This window comes from Ornithodoros turicata, chromosome 9, assembly GCF_037126465.1.
Source record: "Ornithodoros turicata isolate Travis chromosome 9, ASM3712646v1, whole genome shotgun sequence".
Lineage (NCBI taxonomy): Eukaryota > Metazoa > Arthropoda > Arachnida > Ixodida > Argasidae > Ornithodoros > Ornithodoros turicata.
The window spans coordinates 11,910,427-11,936,261 of NC_088209.1; the positions used below are offsets into that span (position 1 = coordinate 11,910,427).

General features: G+C 48.6%; 1 protein-coding gene across 1 annotated transcript in view; it reads left to right on the forward strand.

The window, feature by feature from the left end:
• LOC135369393 (cubilin-like) overlaps positions 1–25,835 on the forward strand; it is a 74,892-nt gene that overhangs the window by 37,899 nt on the left and 11,158 nt on the right. The window contains exons 13-21 of the mRNA XM_064602986.1: positions 4,622–4,911; positions 8,808–8,940; positions 12,541–12,669; positions 17,809–18,078; positions 19,554–19,673; positions 21,554–21,949; positions 22,910–23,321; positions 23,396–23,532; positions 24,379–25,296. Of these exons, the coding sequence (XP_064459056.1) occupies positions 4,622–4,911; positions 8,808–8,940; positions 12,541–12,669; positions 17,809–18,078; positions 19,554–19,673; positions 21,554–21,949; positions 22,910–23,321; positions 23,396–23,532; positions 24,379–25,296 (2,805 nt within the window). The remainder of the gene's footprint in view (positions 1–4,621; positions 4,912–8,807; positions 8,941–12,540; positions 12,670–17,808; positions 18,079–19,553; positions 19,674–21,553; positions 21,950–22,909; positions 23,322–23,395; positions 23,533–24,378; positions 25,297–25,835) is intronic.

Below are 25,835 nucleotides of genomic sequence, written 5' to 3' on the forward strand. Positions count from 1 at the left end.
TCATAAATCGAGGGTTGACTGTATATGCTGCGTACTCTATTAACAAGAGCGGGCTTGTTAGAACAAGAACAAATGACATTCCGTGCAGCCATGCGTCATCGTAGCGCATATCGGCAGCGGATGCTGAAGTGCTACCTCTTTGCAAATTCGTAACGCTTAACAATCTTAGCATATACGGGGTTTCTCAATTCAAGTACGAGATCGAATATTATGATAGGAGCCTATGCTCCAAATGTGGCGCCGTGGCGAACAGCTGAACATGCCTGCTAGGATGTGAGCTCTACGGAACAGAGAGGAGGCTACTCTGTGCTCAGTTGAATGCTGTTAGCGGGCTAACTTTCAATCTGGCTGCAGTTACATGCCCATGTCAGAGCCTTGTCGAGGTCTTCTTCTGTGTTCATGGAGTTTCTGGTATCTAGGTATTGCTCCGAACGCTTTAGCATCATAATCTGTATCCCAATGACCATCGGTGAACCTTTCGTGTGTTTTTGTTGTTGTTTTTAAATTTCATCTTCCTTTGTTCACGGTAGCACAGGCAGCAGAGGACAGCTCAGTTGTTTTGTAAACGACTTACACGTAGTTCATTTAACTTCATTCTCATATTTCCCATCTTATGTTACACATGTAATTGTGTAGGGTACTGCTGTTCAGCGGTGAATCACCACATGTCATAGTCACGATTACGACATACCACATTGTAAGTGCCTCGAATAAAACCCGTACGAGATGTTTACTACACTGTTGGAAACACCTCGTTCGGTTGTTATTCGAGGCAATTAATTATTTACACCTCGGCCATTGAAGTGGTATTCTATAAGTTAGCAAATCAGTATTAAATTAATACAGCAGTGGATTAAGCAGAACGGAAAAATACTGTCGACTAGGATACACGAATACGCTAACAACATTCGGTAGGTTCCATTCCCTCTCTCTTCTAAAATGACCCTTTTCAAACCGTGATGCATGTTAGTTGGGATACCCTGTGTACGCACTGTAGAGGTAGGGAGTGACTTTTTCGGGTTAAACCCGATTCCGCCCGATTATTCCCTCCCGAACTGACCTCCGACCAATTCGGGTTAAACCCGATTTCTCCCCGAATTCCAGTCACTATGAAATCCTCAAGTGACGTTTCCACTGAAGACGAATATGGTCGCTACGTGTAACACATGTAAGAATGGGTCACTTATAGGTTCCCAGCAATACACCCATGTGTTTCAACACTGTCTATGCCTTCGGGGTTTACCGCTGAAAGGTCACGATCCCGCAAAAAACAACAAAAACAAAAAAGAGAGATTATAGGAAAGGACTTAATAGACAAGAAGAGAAAGAAAAACACCCGATAACACACCAAGGCACAATTATCGTCCGATTTCTCCCCGAATTACAGATTTAAAAATAGCGCCCGATTTTTACCCCCCGAATCTGAGAGAGGCATTTAACCCGAGAAAGTCACCCCCTATGTATAGGTGTAAAGCGGAAGGGTGCCCATGCGGCGTTCTCTTTATCCGCACGCGTTTCTCCACCGCCTGCGTCTTGACCTGCATGGAGCGACATTTGCACGCAAAAACGCGACGCGCGACAACTCCGTCGCCGACGCGAGCGAAGATATCCCGCATGCAACAAGGCAAAAACGGCGTGCTACCAGCGTTGTATGCACACAGGGATGTCAGTGTGCCCCGATGTCTTATATGAATATACAGGGTTCGCCAAGATAAACTTCGGGGTTTGTAACGAAGATAAAACAAATTAGAACAGTGTCGGAAAGCGAAAGTAGATGTTAGAAGACGTATTATGCCCAAAAATTTTATGTCGACAATGCCGCTTTGTTCGTTTCTCTGTGAATAAATCGTGAAAATTAAAAAATCGCCGCTGCCTAAACGGCTATACCAGTGTTTCGGCTTCTTTCCGTCAGATGGCGAAACGGTCGAACTCGGCGTTGCAGAGTACGATTCTGCATTCAGTTCCACTTGTTCAGATTTCGATGTCGTCTGCAACGCCGCGTTCGACCGTTTCGCCATCTGACGGAAAGGAGCTGAAACACAGGTATAGCCGACTAGGCAGCGGCGGTTTTCTAATTTTCACGATTTATCCGCAGAGGAACGGACCAAATGGCAGTATCGACATACAGTTTTGGGGCATAATACATCCTCTAACACCTACTTTAGGTTTCCGACACTGTTCTTATTTGTTTTATCTCCGTTACAAACCCCGAAGTTTATCTTGGCGAACCCTGTATAACAACATGATCGCATAGTAAAGTAATAAATACCAGCTCCCGTGGCATAGTGGCTAAGGTGATCGCTGCCAAGACTGGGAGATTAGACGGGTTCGAATCCTCTCACCGGCTGTGCTCTCTGAGGTTTTCCCTGGGGTTTTCCGAAGACTCTCCAGACGAATGTCGGCACAGTTCCCCTTGAAGTCGGCCCAGGATGCATACTAAACCCTTTGTCCCCCCACTCCTTCCTGCGGTCCTCTCTCTCCATCTGCCCCCGTCTCTACACCGCTTATAGCCACAGTTGCTTCGTGGCGCTAGCACCGAATTTTAAAAAAGTAGAGTAATAAATACATATTTAAAGCGGACTTGTAGTGGATAGTCAACGTTTTACTTATTCTGGGGTTGACTATTACGGTCTCGATCAGCTACATTGGCGTACTGAACTGAACTAAGACACATCATGTGTTCGGGTGTCTTTTTTGCGCTCGTCACAACGGACGTACCAAAGCGTATTCGTCTTGTTACGAAGAAAATAAACAGGGAACGCAATCGCAGGCCGAGAGCCGGCGTGTTTTTCTTCACCAATCTATCCATCAACAATCGCTGGCGCGCACGTAAGCCTACCCTATCAGACAAGATCGAAGCCCTTGCAATCACGTGATTGCTACGCCACCTCTCATTGGCGAAAGTTCCTCCAGACTTCCGGCAGCTTTGCGACGCCCAGAGTTTCTTTCTTTTTTTTTTTCTCTCTATCTCTTTTTGATAGCGGATATACGTCGTAAATCCGCGCGCGCGCGTCAAAACTTCGTCGCGCCGACGCGCGCGAATCGCGAACAAAGTCGCTCCATACGGGTCCTGCTCGTCGGGCTTTACGTTCAGGATGCGTCAACTAAACCCTCTGAACGCTCGGTCATGTTTGACAGGATCAGCACACCGCGTCCTGAAAGGCTCATGAACGTACTGAAAAAACGCGTTGAAAAGACACGGACATGGGTTGCGACCAACCTTTTGATAAGACCGAACTAAAGGAAGCGTCCGGATCTAACCCAAGCAGCACAATGTACTGAAAGTCGAGCGCAATAGGGGTGGACGGTATGTGTCTTATCAATGTTCCTTAGTTTGAAGAGACTGTTCAAGGTCTTCCACCTACCCGTCCACCCCTATTGCACTCGACTTTCAGTACATTGTGCTGCCTGGGAAGATTGGTGTTGGCTGATAGATAAGATAGCCTTTGTAATGAAAAATGCTGGTGCAGCAAAGTTTGCAAGTCAACTGTCCCCCTCCTTGTTTGATGATGAGTTTGAATTTTTAGATAAGTTTCCGATGTAAGCTGTGTGTATTGGTTGTGATCCGACTTGTAACCTGTCTTCTTCATCCCTTTTTGTGCATTAAACCTGAAGTTGGTAGCTTAGGGCGACATTTTGGGCTTCGAAACACACGATCGCAATCACCTGATCTGATCGTGAGTTCAGCCCCGGATACGAACTCAAGTGAAGGTCGACATCACGAGGTCGTATCGGTGAGCTTCGTCTGCCGCATATTAGCGCACTCACCAGATAACATCACACTGCTCTGTCTACAAGTGTAGTCTTATCTGGTGAGTGCACTCATATGCGGCATGATCGAGCTCATCGATACTCCATGTCAGTGGCGGATCCAAGGGGGGGGGGGGGGGCGATCGCCCCTCCCCCAATACGTTAGTTTATACATTGAAGTTCCCTCTCCCCCTCCCCAACTAAGCGCTCCGACAAAGAAACCGCCCCCCCCCCCAAACCGAGGGTCTGGATCCGCCCCTGCCCCATGTCGACCTTCACGTGAGTTCGTAGCCGGGGCTGAACTCACGATCAGATCAGATGATTGTGATCGTCAGTTTCGAATCCCGAAATGCCCCGCTATGGTTGGTAGTACGCTCACGTGCTGTTCGCCCCGTCTTTGTCCGTTTTCAGCGCGTTTTTTTTTCAGTATGTATCACATGTATCAACTAGTCCAACTTCTTACCTTTGTGCTCATGAACAGCCTCTGAACCACGTGAGCGACGAGTTAGTCTGAACCAGAGACGGACCCTTAGAGCTTTTTCTTTTCTTTTTTCTCTCTCGTTTTCTTCTCTCTTTTATTTATTTTTTCTTCTTTCTCGTTAGTATTTATTTCTCAATTGATTAGCAACCCCGCCTTGCGTTTGACTGATATTTCTTGGAATTAACATGTATCCCTCTCCCCCACTCTGTATTCCTCATCTCTTGGGCCCCGACTCATGGGTCCATCCCGGACGTTAACCTGGTGCTATAGGGGAGCCTTCGAGGTTTTGAGCTATGCAATAGATGGACTCTTTTTCAAGTGGACGATACAATTTCACAGTTTGCCGTGTTTTAAATTTTATTTATCTACTTCCATAAATCTGAATTCTAGGCATGTACGACTTCAATGAAGACGAGAAAGTGATACGCTTTCACTCGGACGCCGCGAACTCTCGACCGGGATACCAGATCCATGTTCGCCAATTAGAGTGCGGACTTCTCGGTCCCCAGGGGTCGCCACGTCCTCCACCATCTCGGCCATTCCACCCGACGTCGCTCGACCAGCATACCTTTCAGCGAAAATGCGACAAGATCTACACCAACAGATTGTTCGACATTCGGAGCTTGGACTATCCTCATGGGTATCCCAATAACCTCGACTGCAAGTTCATCATATTCCAGGTTCGAAATATTTGTCGCCATCTTCTCTCTCTCTCTCTCTTTTGTTGGTGATGTAACGCTCCCGCGATATTTGAAAGGAAAGCGGTGACCGCGTAGACCGGCAACGCATGTGTGAGTTCATACATGCGTTTCCTGATGCCGCGCGCCGCGTCGTCCTGGACGCGAGGTGACGGCCGTGAAGGGTATCGCTTTTCGCGAAGGTGGTGTAGTGGAACAACTACGGCTAGCAGTCCCATCTCTATCGCTACCACCATCTCGCAAAGCGGCTGGAAACGCGTTGCTGCTGCCACATCATGTCTGAGGCGACGCGGCCTCATCTGGGAATACGTGTGTGAATTCAGCTGTAGACCCCACGTTGCGTTTCCCATGCTCTCGCGTGGTATTCGGGGAATGTGTAGTATATAAAGGGTAGAATCTGAAGGAACAGATCTTTTAGGGGGGGGGGGGGGAATCACTCGTGACGTTGCATAACAGTAGCCGCGTTTGCATGAATGCGAGAAAAGCCCATCGACCCGAGCAGAAACCGGAATGAAGACGATGCGTCATCGTTTACATGGACAGGCATCGAGCTTGGCTCCAAACTAGCTCCCCGCGGTGTCACATTGGGCGCGTTAGGTAGGCTCCCGAGCGCTATATTGCGGGTTCTCATGGCAACGTACACTCTTAAAAATGAACTTCACCTCATAGCACGCCCCTAGCCAACCATCATCTCGAGTGATATCGTTATCTGCCCTGATTTGTTGAAAACGGGAGGCGTACGCCTTTTCTGTGACAATTATGAACAGCATAAGTGTCACAAAAAGGCGTACGCCTCCCGTTTTCAACAAATCAGGCCAGATAACGATATCATTCGAGATGATGGTTGGCTAGGAGCGTGCTATGAGGTGAAGTTCATTTTTAAGAGTGTACCCTTGGTGTCTTCACGTAATGGTGTTTCTGAGGCTATCCGGAAGCCGAGCGACAGAGCCGCTGAGCTCGCGCCACCTATCGAGCTTTCTTCTGTGGCTTGCTTTTAAGTAAACATACACTCTTAGAAATGAACTTCACCGCATAGCACGCTTCTAGCCAACGATCATCTCGAATGATATCGTTATCTGCCCTGATTTGTTGAAAACAGGAGGCGTACGCCTTTTCTGTGACACTTATGTGGTTCATAACTGTCAGAAAAAAGGCGTACGCCTCGCGTTTTCAACAAATCAGGGCAGATAACGATACCATTGAAGGTGATGGTTGGGTAGGGGCGTGCTATGCGGTGAAGTTCGTTTCTAAGAGTGTAGCAGTAGACCATAGCAGTCCTCTGTAATCGTATCACTATTTACCGCCGTCATCCGATGTTTCCGGAAACAGAAAGAGTATGGACGGCTACACGGTTACGCCATTTTGAAAGTCAGTACACCGGAACATGCGTCACGCTCCGAGACTGGCCCCGCTCTTCCCCAGTGATCTCCGGCTCCGAAGATGGAGTGCGCAGGGTGCACCCGGGAACGTGCACCGGAAGTCACTCTGCAGGTGTTAACTGGAAGAGGGAACGTTCCCGGAGCACGAACCTAACGCGCCCTAGAGCTGTGCACTTCCGGATTTGCTGTTTTCGTTGCCATTTCTCAAAATCATCTTCTTCTTCGTACAGAAAATGCATCCCACAGCCGCCTTAACTTCTCGTTTGTCCTCCTTATGTTTTCGATGCGCATCTCCTGTTTCCATGCGCTAGCTCTTTCAATGCCTTTGTTGCCTTTGTGCCATTAAACACATAATCAATCAATCAATCAATCTTTCAATGCGCATCGACTGTCTGTCTGGCGGGTTGAATTCAATCTTAGCAAATTGACCGTTTACATGAGCGCATTCAGTGGCGACAAGTCAAGTCGACGCGTTTCTGTCGCATTCGTCGAAACGCGGATAATAAGAGACATAATCCGAATTCAATAACAGTCGATAATTTTCGCTTTCGTTGCCGTTTCTGATAATGGAAGAATGCGTCGCCATGACCGTTACAGGCTCCGATTTCGGTAACATGTCGCTTCCGTTATGATTGCCATTACTGCTCGCTGAGTAATACAGTTGACGTTGGCAACGTCTCCTCGAGCTTGGGGGAAGGACAAAACATAAAACACAAAAACGAGCAGCACAAGACATGGCCCATGTCTTCTGCTGTTCGTTTTGTGTTCCGTCCTTCCCCCAAGCTCAAAGACATGTTGCCAATGTCAAGTATACACCCGCTCGCTCACACTTCCTCATGCTCTATGATGCACCTCGTCAGGATGATATACGTTCATTCATCAGACACTATAGTTCGTGTAACTTCTCAGTATGAGAAAACTGCTTGACCTATTCTCGACTCCGTTTGACCAACGAACAGCCCCACGAGCCCTACTATCCTTCCTGCACTTGAAACATTGAACTTCCCGGCAGGACACGCTGAGCGTTGACCACTGCGCGGAACAGTTCTCTCTTCTGAGGCAGCGGAGCGGGCGCCTTCTTGCGGCAATGGGAGTATGCCCAAATGGCAAATCGTCACAAAAAGGCGTGCGCGTCCAGTTTCGAAGAAATTAGGAAAGGGAACTACTGATTCATTGAGAAATTAAAAATATGGAGAAGAAAGAGAACGGTGTCGTCCTGTACCGCGATAGTTCCGTTTTTGCAGCTAGTTTCCAACAGATAGTTTCCGTTTTTCTTTTTTTTTTTTTTTTTTTTTAGAGATCGCGTCGGTGTCGTCGGCATTCGCATGTCCGCGCAAAACTCTTATCGCACGTGCGTTCAGAGTAAGGAGGAGAATCCCGCCAGATTACGACCCTCTAGCGATGGAAAGTGAGATAAAAACCAAAGTTCGTCAGTTTTACAGCGTCAGTTTCTGCTGTGCAGCTTCCCACGGAGCTAGTGATGGCTGTGTGCTACTTCTCGCCTCGCGCCGCGCCGGAACGCATCCGCGACTTTATCGTGTATGTACTCACGCCTTAAGGCACGCACAAGCTTCTCGTCGTCGGAGGCTTCAACGTGGACGTTTCACTGGCCAAGAACGCCACTTTCCCGAGTGATATATCCGAACAACTGGACCTTACACTCCAGTGCACCGACGTCCGCCATCCCGCAACTGCAGATGGCTCATGCATAGACTTGGTGCTCTAGAACAGCCCCCTCATTCGGGACACCACTCACCTCGCCAACCATTTCAGCGACCACAAATCAATACTCATCACGCTTAAATTGGTCTACACACTTCTATCCGGTCTCATTTCATCACAACCGGCCTCGGTGGCTCAGTCGGTAGCGTGTTCGCCTTCTGATCCCGAGATCGAACCCGGCCGAGGACGCCAGCAACTTGGTGGCAGGGTACAAGTTGCTTAGACACGCCGTCTTACGCGAGAGACGTTAAATACAGGGTGCCGTGTGATGAGCTTTCATCGCACGTTAAAGAACCCTCAGGTGGGCAAAAGCAATCCACAGACCGACCGCTGTGGCGTCGCTCATGATCTCAGTTGTCTCGCGACGTAAACCCCCAATTATTATTATTATTATTATTAAATCATTTCATCACACGCACAGCTGACGCTGAATTGCGCGTTCCACGAGTCCTAACCGTCCTGTAATTTTTGGAATGTGGGACATCATCACCGTGATGTTCATTATTGTACCTTTCACCAGATCACCTTTAGTGTTGCCGTGCCATTTGTCGCGAGAGAATATTCCACTCATCATCGAGGAAATAAAAGTGTGGTTGCTTCCGCTGTTGCGCGGTTTGCACGAGATCTTTTCGGACAGCAACAATCAAATTGTTGCACGACAACAACAATTTTATTTTGAAATGCAGTCATCTTTCTTTCTGAAAGCACGTATCTTTCTTTCAACTGAGGAAGATAGTAATCGACGTACTTCCTGCTTATGCTCTTCTCCTATTTCAGGCAACTCCAGACGTTTGCAAGCTAGAACTTACATTCATCGATTTCGACGTTGAGAAAGAGGACGACTGCGACGGCGACTTTCTCGAGTTGGACGGAGACAGGGTCTGCGGTACCCTACCACCGGATTCCAAGAGTAAGGGGCGCCATCCAAACTACATCAGTATTAAAATGGTTGAGAAATCGACCGGGGGATTGAAACCCACGATATGGGGGGCTTAGTTTCATACGTCTTAGTCTATGGATTCTGTACACAACCCCACATTCTTAACTTGAACGTTTTCTTGTTTTTTTGTTTTTTTTTCAAGCCAATGTCGATGATGGTGCGGAAGTGAAGTTTTGTCTGCACACGCCACGTGGTGTACGCTCGCCCGAAGGCAGCTCTCCGGTGGCCGTTTCCTCTTTACGAACTTCTACGTCGTCGTGCAATAGAAAAACTACGCACTTCCTGTCTCGTCGATAAAACAGCGCCACGGAAAAGGGCGAGAAGGTGAAGAGTTGAGAGTGAGGAGGATCTCGCGCAGCGACTGATGTTCGGGGTGCAACAGCTTCGTAACGCTGGATCGCAAGCATGTAGCTACGCAAGCACATCTCTACGCTTTGCCAACTAGCTTGAAACGTCTCGCTTCAGATCTGCGTTCTAATGATCGCCGTGGAGGGAGACAAAGTAGTGCATGCCTGCTCTCCCTTTTTAGGGAGAGGACAATATTATTCCTGAAGCGTGATGCGGGCCAATCATTGCGCTTGTCCCTTCCTACAGTTGGCAATACAAGAACGTAGCGTTTCGATGGGCATGTTCAGCACACGTAGACCAATATTCACTGCGATATACCTCGGGAAGTTTCGAAAAGGTTTCACAACCTCTTTAATTTTCTCACGTTCCCACGCGGAATGCGTTCTTGAAACAGGGAGTGAAGTCGGAAAAAGCGGGTATCTGTAATTTCATCAGTCACTGACCGTCTCCTGTAAAGCGTGCTTTGTCTACACTGGCGCAGTGTACGCAGGAGAAGCAACTAGGCAACATGTGTCTCCTCGGCTCTCTTTCAGAGCAGACATAATGCTCCATTAAATGAAAAAAAAAAAAAAAAGCAGAATAATGTTCTTTGTTTATCAAAAGGCGTCAGCAATAGAATTCGAACTCACCGCCACCGGCCTGCGGTCAGAGATGATAGAGCGTTTTAGGAAACCGTTGATAACATGGCTCGCGTCAAACCGTATCAACGGGAACCAATCAGTGGATGAGGTTCTGGGTCACACACCACTCGATTGGCTCCGATAGGAACCCTTCGATAGGAACTTACCATTGGGGTGCTCAAACTGCACGATACCTGTTACACCAAGCTACCTAACCTCCCATAAACGCACTAAGCCAAGCTAGGAAGGACGTCGGTATCCGATTGCTACGGGTTCCGTTCCAAATAAGGCGGATTGTTTGCGACACGGAGCTCTTCCACTTTCCGCTTTTTTGCCTCAAGGTCATTTGTATTCAACAGGAAAATGTGTTCTGAATTGTCTCGGCAGTAGCGCGCTCGGAAACCCATAAACCCTGCGCAATGAAATCACGTGAGTAGGGGCACGGCTGTATTAAACGGTTGTGGCACGGCTATGGATTTTATTGGCTGCAGCAAATAAAATCCGATTCATCTGACCCGATTTGTCGGAACGGAAAGCCATGTTGACGCTAAAGCTTTGTTTCCCTTAGAAGTCGGCCCAGGACGCACATTACATAGGGCGTTAGTCGTGGCGTTGCCCACCTCCGTGAGGGCGGCAACGGCGAGAGCCCTTTCGCCGCCGCCGCCGCCTCCACTTTGTTTCGAACACCTGTGTTCTGTAACTACGGATTATTCGTGCAGGACCAGCGGCATGGCCGAGTGGGCTAAGGCGTCCGCTCGTTGGTGGTAACCAAGGTCGTGCTGTAGACTGGGAGGTGGTGGGTTCGAACCCTACCGCCGGCTGTGCTGTCTGAGGTTTTCCCTGGGTTTTCCGAAGACTTTCCAGACGAATGTCGGCACAGTTCCCCCTGAAGTCGGCCCAGGACGCATACTAATCCCCCTGTCCCCCACTCCTTCCTGCTGTCCTCTCTCCGTCTGTCCACATCTGTACGCCGCTCATAGCCACAGTTGCTTCGCGGCGCTAACACGAAATAAAAAAAAAATTATTCGTGCAGTGCTAAAAAATACGACAGTCGTTCGCAAACAAATCCCAACGTATCGTACCACGGTTGAACAAACACCGGCATAGGCTGGCTGTCCACGCCATACCTAATGTGACGTCATTCCTGGAAAAGGCAACATGGGGACGCCCGCGAGTTTCGAATTGAAACTGCTACTTTCCCGGCTGTGCGGTTTATTGTCAAGGAGCAATCAAATTTACAAAAACGATTGGAGAAAGCAGCCGCGTGGACACAATCCTCGCGTGACGTCCAAACATCCCTTTCTTGTTTGTTCCTCTCTCCTCAGTACACGTTATCGTTAAAGCCGCTTCAGCCAGCACCACCTACACTCTTAAAAATGAACTTCACCGCATAGCACGCTCCTAGCCAACCATTATCTCGAATGATATCGTTATCTGCCCCGATTTGTTGAAAAGAGGGGGCGTACGCCTTTTCTGTGACAATTATGAACAGCATAAGTGTCACAGGAATGGCGTACGCCCCCCGTTTTCAACAAATAAGGGCAGATAACGATATCATTCGAGATAATGGTTGGCTAGGAGCGTGCTATGCGGTGAAGTTCGTTTTTAAGAGTGTAGATACAGAAAGCCTGCGCGCTCATCTACGTGACGTAACAATTAAGAGCCAGCCAATCAGGATCGTGTTTTCAACGGCCGTAGCCAATCACGGACGTGCTTTCAGCGGTCGTGACCATGGAGAAGAACCACCGTCGTCTGCGAGTTGTGATCGAACACCCCCGCGTACTAAATGGGAAAATTTGGAAATAAAGCGCAAAACGGTCTCAATCTTTCTGAAAACTGATTTTCTGGAAAGCGTCTCGCATTATTTGTCTAAATATTTAGGCTCGCAGGTTCCAGGTGAGCTGCAATTATTTGCGGGTTCTCGAATTCGCAAAACGGTGAATCGCAGTAGCAGACGAACTCTGACTCCTAATTGAAAGAAAAACAGGAGGCACTGCGCAGGCTTTCTCTGTCTAGGTGGTGTTGCTTGAGCTGCGCCGGTCTACGTCACGAGTCACGTGACAGGGAAATAGGGGCTACGCAACAATGTACCATCCTCCTTCCCTCATTTTCCAATGCACGATTTTAGTTTAATCTTCCTGCTTTTACATAGTCACCAACCACCACCATTGTCTTTTCACCATAGCTTTGGCGCACTATGACCTTCGTAGTCCGTGCACCATAAAAACCCGAATCATCATCATCATCATCATCATTTTTCCAATGCACTGTTTCCAAGAGTAGAGGATATTGAAACGGTGTCTGGAACAGAGGCCTCAGCCGCTTTGCAGATCATCTGCGTCGGTCGTTCTTTCGCATTCTATTTATTCATCGCAGAACACACCACAAATAAGAACAAAAAAAGGGTGGTCACTTCAGTTCTCTGCGCGGACAAAGTTGCCACGAATACAACAATTTCGTATTTTGCTATCTGTTGTCCCAGATACATCGTTTTTGTCCTTTGCGAGCGTATCATGTGTACAAAACGGTAGAATGCATCCTGCACCCGCAGATTCGATAGAGGTGATCAAAATACATTTGCAAATTTGTGTCCCTTTTGCAGGATACATCCAGTTTACGGAATCGCAAGTTGTGGTCAGGTTCCACACAGACAGTGTTTCCAACAGGCCGGGATTCCACATTAAAGTGAGACAACTTGAGTGCGGGAAATCAACGCCATCGACGAATCTAGGTGAGTTTTGTCTCATTTATCGGTGTGCTTGATTGGTGTCAGTTGATGTTGTGGGCGTTTAGCCATATTACTTTTATAGGATGTCGTCACGCGGAGTAATTTCCTAGTCTTGGCGAGATTAGAACTGTAAAGCAGTAGGGGCGCAATCTCAGAAAATATATCTATTCGATATTACTGCCCCTCACTACTCTCGTGTCAGAGTTTCTCACGTCCCACTTGCCAAAGGCGCCCATATGGAAATGAAAAATTTGCCACCAACTGCGCGTTGCACGCCAAGTCTGGCGGCGAAAGTACATTGCATGCGCATAACACTGTCTAAAGCGGAATAAGTCGGCTACGTGCCAGCTACATAGCCATCATAAGCAGCAGGCCAGTCGGAAGCATAGATCAATGTTGCTTAACAAATCGAGGATTATTACCCACTAGACATCGGCCCGAACCGTTTTATCGCAATTTTATTGGCAATGTTATAAAAAATACTTAGCGTTCCTTGTCACGCGCATAAGGCTACGTCCATACGGGGCATCCCTTTCCAGCGACTCGAACCAACGTCTTGTGAGCTGTGACCAACTTTGAGAACGCGTTCAGACGTAACAACTCCGCAGCGCCACCCACAATCAACCTTACGGCAGTCGAAGAATGTGGGCTCGAATCTAACCGAAGCCAGTTTATTGTGCCAAAAGGTCATTATTATCTTCAAAAAATGCCTAATGATATGTTTGGGGTGTTAGCAAAAAAAAAAGGGGGAATGATTTCTCAGTTGCACCGGCGGGATTTGCACCAATGAACTCACGAATGAAATCGCATCATGCCGTCAGGAGTCACGTGGCAGTGCTCCCCTCGTTGATTGGCGGGTGCACGAGCAAGTCCTGAAGGTTTCGCTTGGTGGGAGGTTGCCGGTGTCGGCCGACTGTCAGCAACTCTAAAACACGACCTACTGCAGGTTTTCCCGGCGATTTTAATCCAAGTGCCAGCTAAATTAATCCACATGCCATGCAAACTTTATGCGGCATGGATTCATTTTTCTGGCACTTGGATTAAAATCGCAGGGAAAACCTGTAGATTATAGCGACCATGTTGTACGGACCCCTTCCCGGCGCCGCATTTGGAGGCTAGCGGTGGCGCTACACATCGACGCGGTTATTGCTTCCATAATTTCTACAGTACTCCGTACTTTAGCTTATCTTAGTATTTTTGTACAAGCGGTGGATGTCCCACGAGAGATGCTTCCTCCTAAAGTTGATTATCGTGATCGTTCTACGCGTTTTCATATGGAACTGTTGCTGTCGTCTGCTAGGGTAATCGTGCGTCCACCTCTGCGCGTTCAAAATTCAACTTTCCATCGTCCAATCATGATGCCGATCTCGCGGGCCGATGAATAGCGCCCCTAGCGGATCGTGCGGACGGGTTCCCCATTGCGTTTGCCGATTATGACACGGTCGCTATAATCTAGTAGGTCGTGCTCTGAAATTGCTCACAGTCGCTGGAAGAAGTTGCCCCGTGTGAATGCAGCATGACTTGTCGCGCTGAGTTTACAAGCAACAAGCTGCTAAACTACACGCCAACAACATAACCTTGACAACGTAACACACACGCCGAGAACATCAGCGACGCCTTGCGTCCCATACAGTCAGCCGATTACACGCATTCGTAGGGTGTTCAAATGTGTAGCTCCACATTTTTCTTTGTGTTAAACTCTCGGAACAGCACATCATTACATGTCAAGGCGAGGAGGTTGTATGATAAAGTGCTGTCAATGTGCCATTGATGTGCTCTCTTGTAATCTCGTGATAGATAAAACGACTTCCCAGCTTCGCTCCTCGCGTGCTCCAATAATTTACTTCAATTATTATTGTACTTTACTGTAGTGCAATGAATGTCTGTCAGCGTGATACAGGCATGAACAGGTGTTTACAGATATTTCTGCATTAACCCATATCCTCGCTTTTCACAATGTCATTCCGTTCCTTAACAGTTGAGCGTTATTAAACCGTTTCAGAATAGGGGGCCCAAGCGCTTTGAAAGCGCAAGAGACATAGCAGCGTCGTTCCAACTGCGCATACCCAGAACCAAAACCAACTTGGAGTTTTGGGTGCGCGCGCCACTTTTCGAAAATAGCGTGGGGCTCGCATCGCTCTCGCGGGAACGTAACCGTGTGGTCTGCAAACTGTTGGCAACATTGGCATCTTCATACTGTAAAAAAGCCTGGGTTTGGAGAAAAAATGAACGTACTGCACAGCTCCCAATCGTGCTATTTTATCAGAATGGTGTCTTACAATGCCAATTATTCCTACTACTAACGGCGCATTATGTTTTCAAAAAACGACTTAATTTCTTCAGATTTTTTTTCCCTTGCAAGTCTCGGCTGTTAAATGTAGCGGCGCTACGAGTGAGGAACGCACTGCTCTGCTCGTAACGCACGAGCAAGCAACGCAACGCAAGCACACTGCGCTCTACGTTATGAAAACGTTGCATGGACGACAGGCCGCTGATGCATTATAGCGCTTGCGTTTTGGGTCCCCTTCACGCATGCCGTCCTAAAACTCTCCATTAGCTGTTCCGTTACCTAAATCCAGTGCCCCACTGATCATTACTGCGAAGGAGTAGTCGTCGTAACGCATGGCCCGAATGTAAGGCAACACACATTTTCTGTATACTACGTTTATATTCACGAGGCTTCATTCATATTCGTCCGCAAAAATGTTACAGTTAACGGGCCCATACTTGCCAGTTTATTCTCATAGTATCGTATGAGGAAAAGCTACATATATTCATCTGCTCCTTGTGTTCAGCTACGTTCCTCAGGTGCGCTTCACTGCATAACGCCAACGCTGTGGGGTGTAGCGACCTGCATAAACAACGCAGTTCCCGGAGCTTGCGGTTGGGTACGTGGTGCGCTTATTACCAATCAGGGTTGCCAACTCCCTCGGAATGGCTAGAAGTTTCGAGCGGTAAATCCTCTAGCAATCGCACCATATCGGTTCGCTTGGTCTCGTTCTGCGTTCATCATTTTCGTCCGTCTCTCATCGTCGCTAGGAAGGCTTGAACGGCACACTGTAAAAACACTCAGAATTGATCGCACTTTTCTGACTTGTTGCAAATCAGTTACAAATGGGAAGCGTACGCCGTCTTGTGGCGGTTTCGATAAACGCTAAAGGGGACGCTAAAGTGCGAAAATTTACTTTTCGTACTTTTCGTCATTTACTTTTCCCTTTAACTGCCACAAAATGTCCCGTTCTCTCCACAAAACAGAAGCGATAACCGTACCATTCGGCTCAGTGGTTGCCACAGACTACTATTTATTTATTTATTTATTTATTTATTCGTTCGTTCCTTAGTATTTGTGCAGTTATCGAAAGCGCGCGTAAGAGTAACTATTTCGCGCAGCTTCTGGCTCAATTCTAAGTATGGGCGTTGGTAACTCTGCTAAACGCACAGATACAATCACGGCACCTTCGGTTCAAGCACGGGACATGTCTGATTTTCACCGCCTCACGCACCATAGCACCCTCTCTTCATTCTCCTTTCTTGTCAACTTTGTTGTCTTTTCTGAAGAAAAAAAAATGTCGTCAGTTACATGATGAGATTGTGATTGTTGCAGCTGTCGTTCTCTCTTTTTGTCATGTTTTCGCATGTTTTCGTTGGCCCACTGAAGTGTCACGCTTGTATCACGTCCTGCGACCAGTTCATGGGCATGTTCATGGGGGAGTCTGTTAACGAGCAATGAAACGACACTGGACATTTCTTGAAACCCCGTTTCCCAGTGTCCTGATGGCGCATGTGTTTCAGTGTGTACTGCCTGTAGTCACAGCATGTGAATGCTGGGACCTGCTTTCCTGTTTCATTCATGAATCAATATTTGAGGAGCAACCACGGAAAATACTTTTCCTGCGTGGTACGTGTCTTGTCACTGTGCAATTTAATTTACGTTACGACAACCACAAAATGCAGCCATGAGAACGCCACGGCTTGGCCCGATCTTGTGGTGTGACGTTATCAGATTATCCTGACGTTATGCGATTAGTATGTCGTTATCAGTTTAATAGGCAGCGACGAGGCCTCACTTCCCATTGAAAATGTTTCTCCCATGGACGCAGGGCGGCACTACTTGAGGCATACCGTACGCGTCACAAAGTGACGTCAACCTCACTTTATGGGTTTCTGAAAGGGTTGAGGGGTTTCCAGAGGGTATGCAGGTCAGATACCTCAGCAACGGATCAGCTACGATCAATGTTCTCGTGTAAGAGCTAGTAATACTCGTTGCACGATCCAAACAACAGCCATAAACAAAATTTTGTGAAGGAAGCTTTTACTGCTCTTTCGCGATAATAAAGCGTATCATGTATTATACTAAAGTGGTAGACAGGAGGTAAACGTATAGTTCTGCGAACACTTTTATGATAGACACTATTCCTCGCATAACATTGGCGTTGCCTTGTATTCGGGCCAGATCATTACTTCTGTTGCTTTCGTTTCATTCCGAGTCAGCGTATCTGGTTCACGACCGACTACCCTCTAACCGTGTATTCACATCAGCGACATCCTCACGGAATATTCTAGTGGAAGAACTGCTCACAGAGCCGAAGTTCCGTTCCGTGTTATGTTGGGCATTCACACGGTGCGAAATATCGTGAGTGGCGTACTGGGTATTTAGCAGACGACACTTAGCAGACGACACCATAAGCGTGTTTCCCTGTCGTCTGCTACGGATATCTTGCGGCTGTGTAGCGGGATATTCCCCACGGTTATCAGCGCACGTGAAGACACGACGTTGGGCGCTCGTGCTCACGTGACAGCAGAAAGCTAGAACGCTTTCCGCGTCTTCCGCTTCTGGAGGAATGTCGCTCGTGTGAATACACGGTAACAGGAGTATACCCTGTCTACCTTTATCTTTCCCAAGCTACGTTAGCGTGGCCCTGCTCAACGTGCGGTTCGTGAAACTGCGTTAATGTTTAGTAAAGCCTTCAGTACATTGTAGTCCTAGTGTGCCTCTCGCAGCACTCAGTGAAATGAATCAGTAATGTCGCAGGTCCTTTCTCCGATAGACTTCCCTAGCCAGTTACAGAATGGGAGTCCATACCAAGCTCGTTGATGAATGCACTTCGAGTGAAGCATGAAAAGATCCAAGTGTAATTACAGGAAAGGCTCCGTCCTTGGACTCACCGTGCTCGTACGAATTCAACGAGGGTAGCGGTGTCTTCTACAGTCAAGGATTTCCTGGACCTTATCCCAACAAAATGTTCTGCACGTACAAGGTGATCGCCAACCCTGGGTACTGCAAAGTGGAGCTCTCTTTCATCCAGTTCAATCTTGAGTCTTCCGGTAACCGGCCAGATGGGCAGTGTGGACAGGACTTCATGGAAATCAATGGCGTGCGTTACTGCAACCGACAGCTCGAAGGACAGATACGTAAGTGAGGGTCCGCCACGTGGTGCATCACGAGCCATTTTAAAGATGCATTAAAGTGCAAAAAAGTTATCCTCGCGGAATGAAAGATGCCGTTACCTTGATAGCAATGCAAAGGGAACAGGTTTCGTCCGTTGCAGAAAGAAAGTGCAGTTTACGCTTTCTCTCTTATCTACTTCTCAAAAAGTGCTGCAGATCAGAACGGCGTCTAGTTGGTCTTCACAAACGAACTCCCTCTTTACAAACAAATGACGTCATGTGGTACAACAGCGCCACCAACTTGGTAGACTGGAACTACTATCGCAAAAAAATCAATACGCAACAAGAAAATCACGTTTATTGTAAAGTTTTTATGCAATTCCTTACATATTATTAGTTGCGTGGCCTTATTATGCTCCATTCTATACCGGTAACCCTATCTTTTCGATAGTCATTTTGAAAAGCGGCTACTGGGCTCTAGGCGGAAGAGCAACAAAAATTTTATTGCGAGATTATGAATGGGGAGTTTCACCGCCAGGGGCGATACTCTACCCCATTGCTGGTGGTGATACGGGGGAATGAAATAATGAGCCCCTTTACAATAAGGATCCAAGTCCTATGGTGTCCCAAATGGTCAAAGGAGCTTTGAGTGCAGAGCGTTCGTGGGCTGGATTCGGCCAGGGACCGAGCAATTTTAAGAAAAGGAGGGGGGCTAGAGTCCAGCTGAAGATATCCGGAGAGTGCGGTTCGGGAAGGTCGGTAGTGTGGGCAATGAAGAAGAATGTGCTCCAGATCCTCTAGAGCACCGCAATGACGTGGCATGCGGAACGCGAGCGTGGATCAACTCTTCTCAGCATAGATGTTCAGAAAAATCGATGCAACGATCCATCGAAGAGCACGAGCATATGTTGGACTGTAGAAACTACGTCGAGAACTTCATCCATGGAGGTTCGTTGGCAATGAAATCCAGCCATTTCGTGAGGGTAACACACTTGGCTTTTCGAGCCACCAGTCGAAACGATGCGAAACCATTCTCTCCATCAGTTTTCCCATACAGCTTGTCAGGCTCACAGGCCGAAAGGAGGATAGGGCATTTGGAGACTTGCCTGGTAAAGGGAGAAGAGTGAAAGGTAAAATTTGCGCGTTCTTGCGATCATAGTTCATAAACGGCACAACGGCAAGTCCTGTTCCGTTTGTGTTGGTGTCAAGGTAACGGTATATTTCATTCCGCTAGGAGAATGAATTTTGCGCTTTAGTCCTCCTTTAGTAACAAGCTTTCGCACATGAGGATGAACAAATGTGCAGGCAGAAGCAGAGCTCATATGCACGAAAGCTCAGTGGCTAAACGTTTTATCGGTGCTTCACGCTTCTACGTTTACTTCACGTTTCGCGTTTTGCTCGTGGACCTGTACGCTGTATTTTCACTTTACGCTAGCGCCTCGCTGATTTTCTTCGCTCTGTAGTTAAGTGTCACTCTCTAATTTCTCTCATCTTTGCAGGCATTCTCCACTTCAAAGGGTCGCCTCCGAAGGTGACGATGCACTTCATCACCAACGACCAAGATGCTGGAAAGGGCTTCCTCGGCTTCTACAAGCAGCTCGAATGTGGACCTCCCAGTCGTGCGTGCAATATATACATTTATTTCTACTTAAAGAAGCAATGAAACATTGCCGCTTAGAGTACCTAACTGCTCTCTTACTCCTTCTCCAGCGCCCCGAATTTCATGCTCCCCGAGTAGCTATTGAACGGCACTTGAACGTGTGACGCTGTACGCTGTACTGTCGTTTCTCCATTTCTCTTCTTTTCCTCTCTCTCGAGGAGGAGGAGGAGTGTCGTTGGGAGGAACCCGAGAGGTCTGCCTGCCTAATTATGCGGCATGTTTCTCGGGAAGGGAAAGGTGCTGGAGAGGAGGAGAGGAAAGGGTGAAGTGGAAGACCGAGCGGAATCCGCTCGGGGGGAGGATAGCTGCGTCCATGGGCCGACTTCAGGGGAACTGTGCCGGCATACGCCTATTACACATCTGAGGGAAACCCAGGAAAAACCCCAGACGGCACAGCCGGCCCGCGGATTCGAACCGCGGACCTCCCAGTCTCCAAGCGCACGCGTTACCGCTGCGCCACCGGAGCTGGTTTTTCCTCTCTCCGCAATGACAGATCCCGCGTTCCGCAGTCTTCGTTTTCCTGGAGAGGAGGAAAGAAGTCACGTGACGGAGCATGATACCCCCTTTCCTTGCACATTCCAAAAGCAGGCCACCCACCTTGAGTAGGCAGACCTAACCTCGTTTTCTTCAAATACATCATTCCCCCCTCCCCACCCCCCCACCCCACCCCAAAAAAAAAAGAACACAGGAGCGTGAAAACCGCGAACCGCTCGCGTACGAAACTCGTAGTAACGAAACGTGTCAAACACTCCCGATCCGGAGCAGCCACTTAACGCGCCCATTGTCTCACTCCTCAAGTGGTCTACCAAACAAACAACTTTATTTTCGACCTTGGAGAGTGGGGAGTTTCATCGCCACAGGCGATACTCTACCCCATTGCTGGATGGAATGAGGGGAATAAAATAACGAGCCCCTTCACAATAACGATCGAAGTCCGATGGTGTCCAGAAATGTCAGAAGAGCTTTGAGCGCAGAGCGTTGCTGGGCTGGATTGGGCCAGGGACCAAGCAATTTCGATAGGGAGAAAGGGCGAGAGTCCAGCCGACGAAGAGACTCGGAGAGTGTGGTTCGGGAAGGTTCGTAGTGAGGGCAATGAAGAAGAATGTGCTCCAGATCCTCAAGAGCACCACAGTGGCAGCAGGTGGGAGAGTCAACTTGCCTCAAGCGGTAACGCCACTGAGCTGTAAAGGCCACATCGAGGCGCATTCGGTGGATTAATGCAGCACCTTGACGAGAGGTGTTTCGTGGCATGCGGAAAGCGAGCGTCGGATCAACTCTGTTCAACATAGAGGGGGGAAGAATGTCGGTTGTCCGTTGGCGGGAAGCCAGGGGCGTCACTAGGCGTCGCAAAGTGGTCTACCGGTTGTCTTGTTACTGCGCAATTTCAATTTCAAAAAGGAACACATTCAAAATTAGCCACTCGCTGTGCGGCGTGACATCTTGGTGACGTAATAAGGTCCGTGTGACGCAGCAGTCATCCGTCCCGTACTCCGCACGCTACAGAGTATCTCAGCACCGATGTCGTTATCGGATCAATGGGAGTAGCTAGCGGTACGAGTGGTCAGCCACATATGTTGCAAGTTCACTAAAGGACGCAAAGAAACAGCACTCGCGTTGTTCATGAACGGTTCGGTCGCCATTTCTATGGTCTCATGTTTATCGATGAACGTTTGCATTGGCGCCTGGCCAGGACCTGTCCAGAATGCATTGCGCTCGCTTGGTACGCCATCGTCTGTAAACCAACATGTGCTGGGGGACCCCTGCGGTTTGAATCAGCGCTAGATATCATGTCGCTACGTAGAGTACCGTTGATCCGTACTACCATTCTTGCTGTTGCAGATCCCCCAAGTTTTCATGGTCCTAGTGGTCACGGCCCTGGTGGTCACAGTCCTGGTGGACATGGCCATCATCATTTCAGTCCTCCTGGCGGTCACTTAGCCCCCGTAGGACCGGTTAGTCCCATAGGGCATGGTGGCCACCAATCCAACAGCCGTCAACCCAACTGTGATCGGCTCTACGCGCTACCGGACTTTCAGCTCGAAAGTCCAGGTTACCCCGGCGAATATCGATCTGGACTGGACTGCCGTTTCTTCATTCGCCGCTTGAGTGAACGCATCTGTAGCCTGCAGATAACGTTCGTTAACTTCGATGTGGAAGACAGTCCCAACTGCTACAACGACTACTTGGAAATTGGTGGAGAGAAGATCTGCGGATGTGTACCTGGTGGGCAGACGAGTGAGTAGATGCGTTCTTAGGTAGTATTAAAGGGACTATGAAACGATTTTTTTCTTCGTTTCGTTCGAAAGAAGACATTTTTCTGAGTCTAGAACCGAAATTTTACTTTCGTCGCGCGAGCGGATTTCTCGGGAGCGAATTTAAACGGAGCGGCGAAGGGAGGACAGCTGGCGCCGCGCCGTGACGAGCTGCCGAGCGGAGACACAACGGGTAACTTGACGCGACCACGGCCGGCTCAGCAACACGTCATCGTGACGTGTTGCCGAGCCGAGGAATCCCGCCAGGAGCATGCGCCGTAGGATCCCGCGTATGCGTTCATCGGGAGTGGAAATCTCCATGACAGCAGCTTTCGCGCGATCGGCAGATTTCGGCAGTGGCGGCAGCCAAAGCGAGCTCGCGGCATTACTTGCCATTGTGCAACACCGGTGACGTAACGGGGAACCGAAGAGCGGTCCGTACAGTTACACCATCGGCAGGGAAATATGCGCGGGAGAGGAGGAACGCGGAAGAGACATTTCCAGCGCGCGCTCCTCGCAGAGTGGAGCGATTTCGTCCGGAAAAATTTGTGGCATATTAGTTTCTCTGCGGGAAGAACAGTTTCCATCGAAAAAAAGTATGGGGGTTCGGGAAATTTCATAGTCCCTTTAAATGGGTTGCGGGAACTTCGCCTCTTGTTATGCTGCGATAAATGCAACGAACGGTTATGAACGTCGATGTGAACCTGCGTTTGCGTTCCAAGGTTTCAACTGTAATACAAAATTGGCACCGAATCTGCAGAATACACGCAGATGCTGGTAAACTGCCATGCATCAACTGTGAGTTAACTGTGAGCAAGCCGTAACGCCACAATAGGATTTACTTACCTTCACTTTGTAGTCGTTGTCGTCTGCCCAGTTTTTAGCCCCTGGATGCCCGTCTTTTGATCATGTTACTCGCATTAACATTCTCTTCGTTCCGCAGAAGAAATTCCGCTTCGGGACTTCCAGACAACGCTCCGTTTCCACTCAAACCATGCCATTGAGAAGCAGGGGTTCGTCCTCAAAGTGCAGCAGATGGACTGTCGAGGCCCAAGCTTTCCAGGTGCTCGCCCTGGCTACCCTGGAAGTGGACACGCTCATCTGCCACCTCCTCCTTTGTACCCCGTGGGCGTACCTGCTAGTCATCCCTACCCTCCCCCAGGTCCTGGTGGCCGTCATCCCTATTTTCCTCCACATGGTGCACCCCCACCGCATGGTGTACCTCCCCATGGTGGGCCGCCCCACCAGCTGGGCGGGGCACCTTCTCAGCCACCTTCACTTTGTGACAAAGTCATTACAAAAGCCCATTTTGAGATCAAGAGCTCTGAATTTAAAGGCAGCTTCATAGAATGCAGGTAGTTCTCTGTCATTGAGCTTCACGCATGAGAGTCTAATGGTGCCATGATGATATGATGACGTTCTTCTGCAGACTGACGATTCAGCGCCAAAGTCAAGACATGTGCCGTGTGGAATTTCTTTTCGTCCGGTTCGAAGTGGACTGTACACACGATATTTTTCGCGTCGAAGACGTGCAAATCTGCGGCAAGCTGGATCACTATTCTATCCGTAAGTGACTTAATTGTGCGATTAAGTCCATTATTACCATCCTGTCTGTTCTCAACGTCTGTCTGTACCATAGATCGAGAAGTTACCCGTCAAAAAGAACTGGTTACGAGTTAAGTTACCGTGTCAAAAATGTAACTTAGTTCATAACGAAGTTCGTCAGCCTGAAATGTAACTCGCAGTTACGGAATTACTTTTATAAAAAAAGAACGGGTTACTTCCAAGTTACTTCGGACACAAAATAGCACTACACAGGTGCAGCGCGCGCGAGCAGTTGAGTTCGACCTTGAGTTGCCTGCGGAGGAGTACAACACGCTTAGATCGTTTTCGTTTTCGTTGTCCAACAATTCGAATGCTTTGCATCTCACTCCCTGTGGGCGCACAATGGTTCAGCTTCATTTCAATGGCAGCGGCTCTTACTTTCTCAATAGAATACTGTCATTGATCATACTGTCATTTTGGCATAAAATGCCATGACAGAACCGGACAGAAAGCAAGAAAATATGTGGACGTGAGTGAGAAGCGAATTAAAAGTTACTTGGAACTTAGCTCAAGTTACTTTCGCAAAGTTATCTGAAAAAGAAACGAGTTCCTCTCAAAGTTACCAGGGCGCAAAAGTACCGAGTTGAGCTCTAAGTTACCAAGAAAAGGAACTTATTTACAGTAACGAGTTACCTCGAACTCTGGGCTGTACAATCGTTTGGTACATTGCATTACGTGTTATGTGCTCCAAGCAAAATATATCCAGCTCGGGGAAACAAGACAGCTTTTCCAGTTCCATTGTTGACAATCGTATCCTGTATCGCAAGCATGCTTAATAATGCTCGGTTCTCTTCCCTTCTTTTTTAGGAAGTTTTAATTTCGATGGCCCTCAGAAAGTGGTGTACTTCCGTTCCACTTCTGAAGGGAGGGCATCTGACTTTGTCATCAAAGGACGACAGATCAGCTGTTCCGGTCGCCCGCCAGCTCCTGAACCATCCATTCCTAGCCCTGTACCGGGGCAACCAGGACATCATGGTGGGTTCCCACCACACGGTCCTGAGTATCCAAGACACCACCAACCTCCACGCACAGGGCACCCTCCACCTGGTCACGGGTACCCACCCGTAGGACCTCCTTCCACCGGATTGCCAGGCTACCCCCCAGGGCCATCAGCAGGGACTCCGCAAAGTTACCCACCATCTGGCCACGGCTACCCACCCGCTGGACCACCACCAGCTGCTCCACCAAGCTATCCGCCCATAGGACAACCACCAGCAGGACCACCAAGCTATCCACCCATAGGACCACCGCCACCAGCTCCTCCTAACTATCCACCATCCTACCCACCATCTTACCCACACATGCATGGACGTCATCCAGGACCTGCAGGCCCACCTCCACCTGCACACAGATATCCAGACCCGGTGGGGCGTCCACCTCCGTTCCCTGCTCCTCCACAGGATCTGGGCCACGGTGGCTATCCACGTCCCCCCACGGGCCAGTGGCCACAGCACGGGCCCCCGGCGCCCCCTGTGGGCACTCCGGGTGGCAGCTGTGATCGAGTCTACAATTCGCTAGAATTTACTATTAGCAGCCCTAATTTCCCTGGACAGTACCCATCACAAAGCATGTGTCGTTATATTGTCCAACGATATGACAGTGCGACCTGCGCTATTGAGATTCTTTTCAGCAAATTCGACATGGAACAAAACCCTAACTGCCAGTATGAACACTTGGAGGTTGATGGACGTAAGCTGTGTGGGACATTGCCTGAAAATACTGTGCGTAAGTACCTAGTATATTATTATTATTATTCGTATTTTAAGATGTGGAAGGTCACACTGACTACACCAGGGCGCTTGCAAGTCTGGGCATCTGGGCACGTTACCGTGGTAGTAACAGCGGTAGGGAACCGCATTTACTCGCATAATTGATGCACTCCCCCAGCTTGGACGCCTAGATGTTAGTACTGTTACGATTTCACAAGATAGATTTTATTGATGAGGAGGAGTCGGAAATGGTGATGATGATGCGATGATTATTGGTTTCCGTTCATGTGAGTGGGTCCAATCCCCTTCGAGATACTTTTTCTTAAAAACGGTAGATTTAGTTCTTCAGTTCGTTCAAAATCCACGTTTTACTTACATCGGTCAGGTCAAAGCGAACATTGCTGAATTTGCTTGCGTCGTCCCTCCTGTTATGACGGCAGGTGCGGCCGAACTTATCTAACCAATCGTCCTCGACGTTATGACCGTTGCTTCCACTGAAGGTTGGCGGATCTCACTGCTACACGACCGCATCAGGAATATCTTATGTCGTTGACC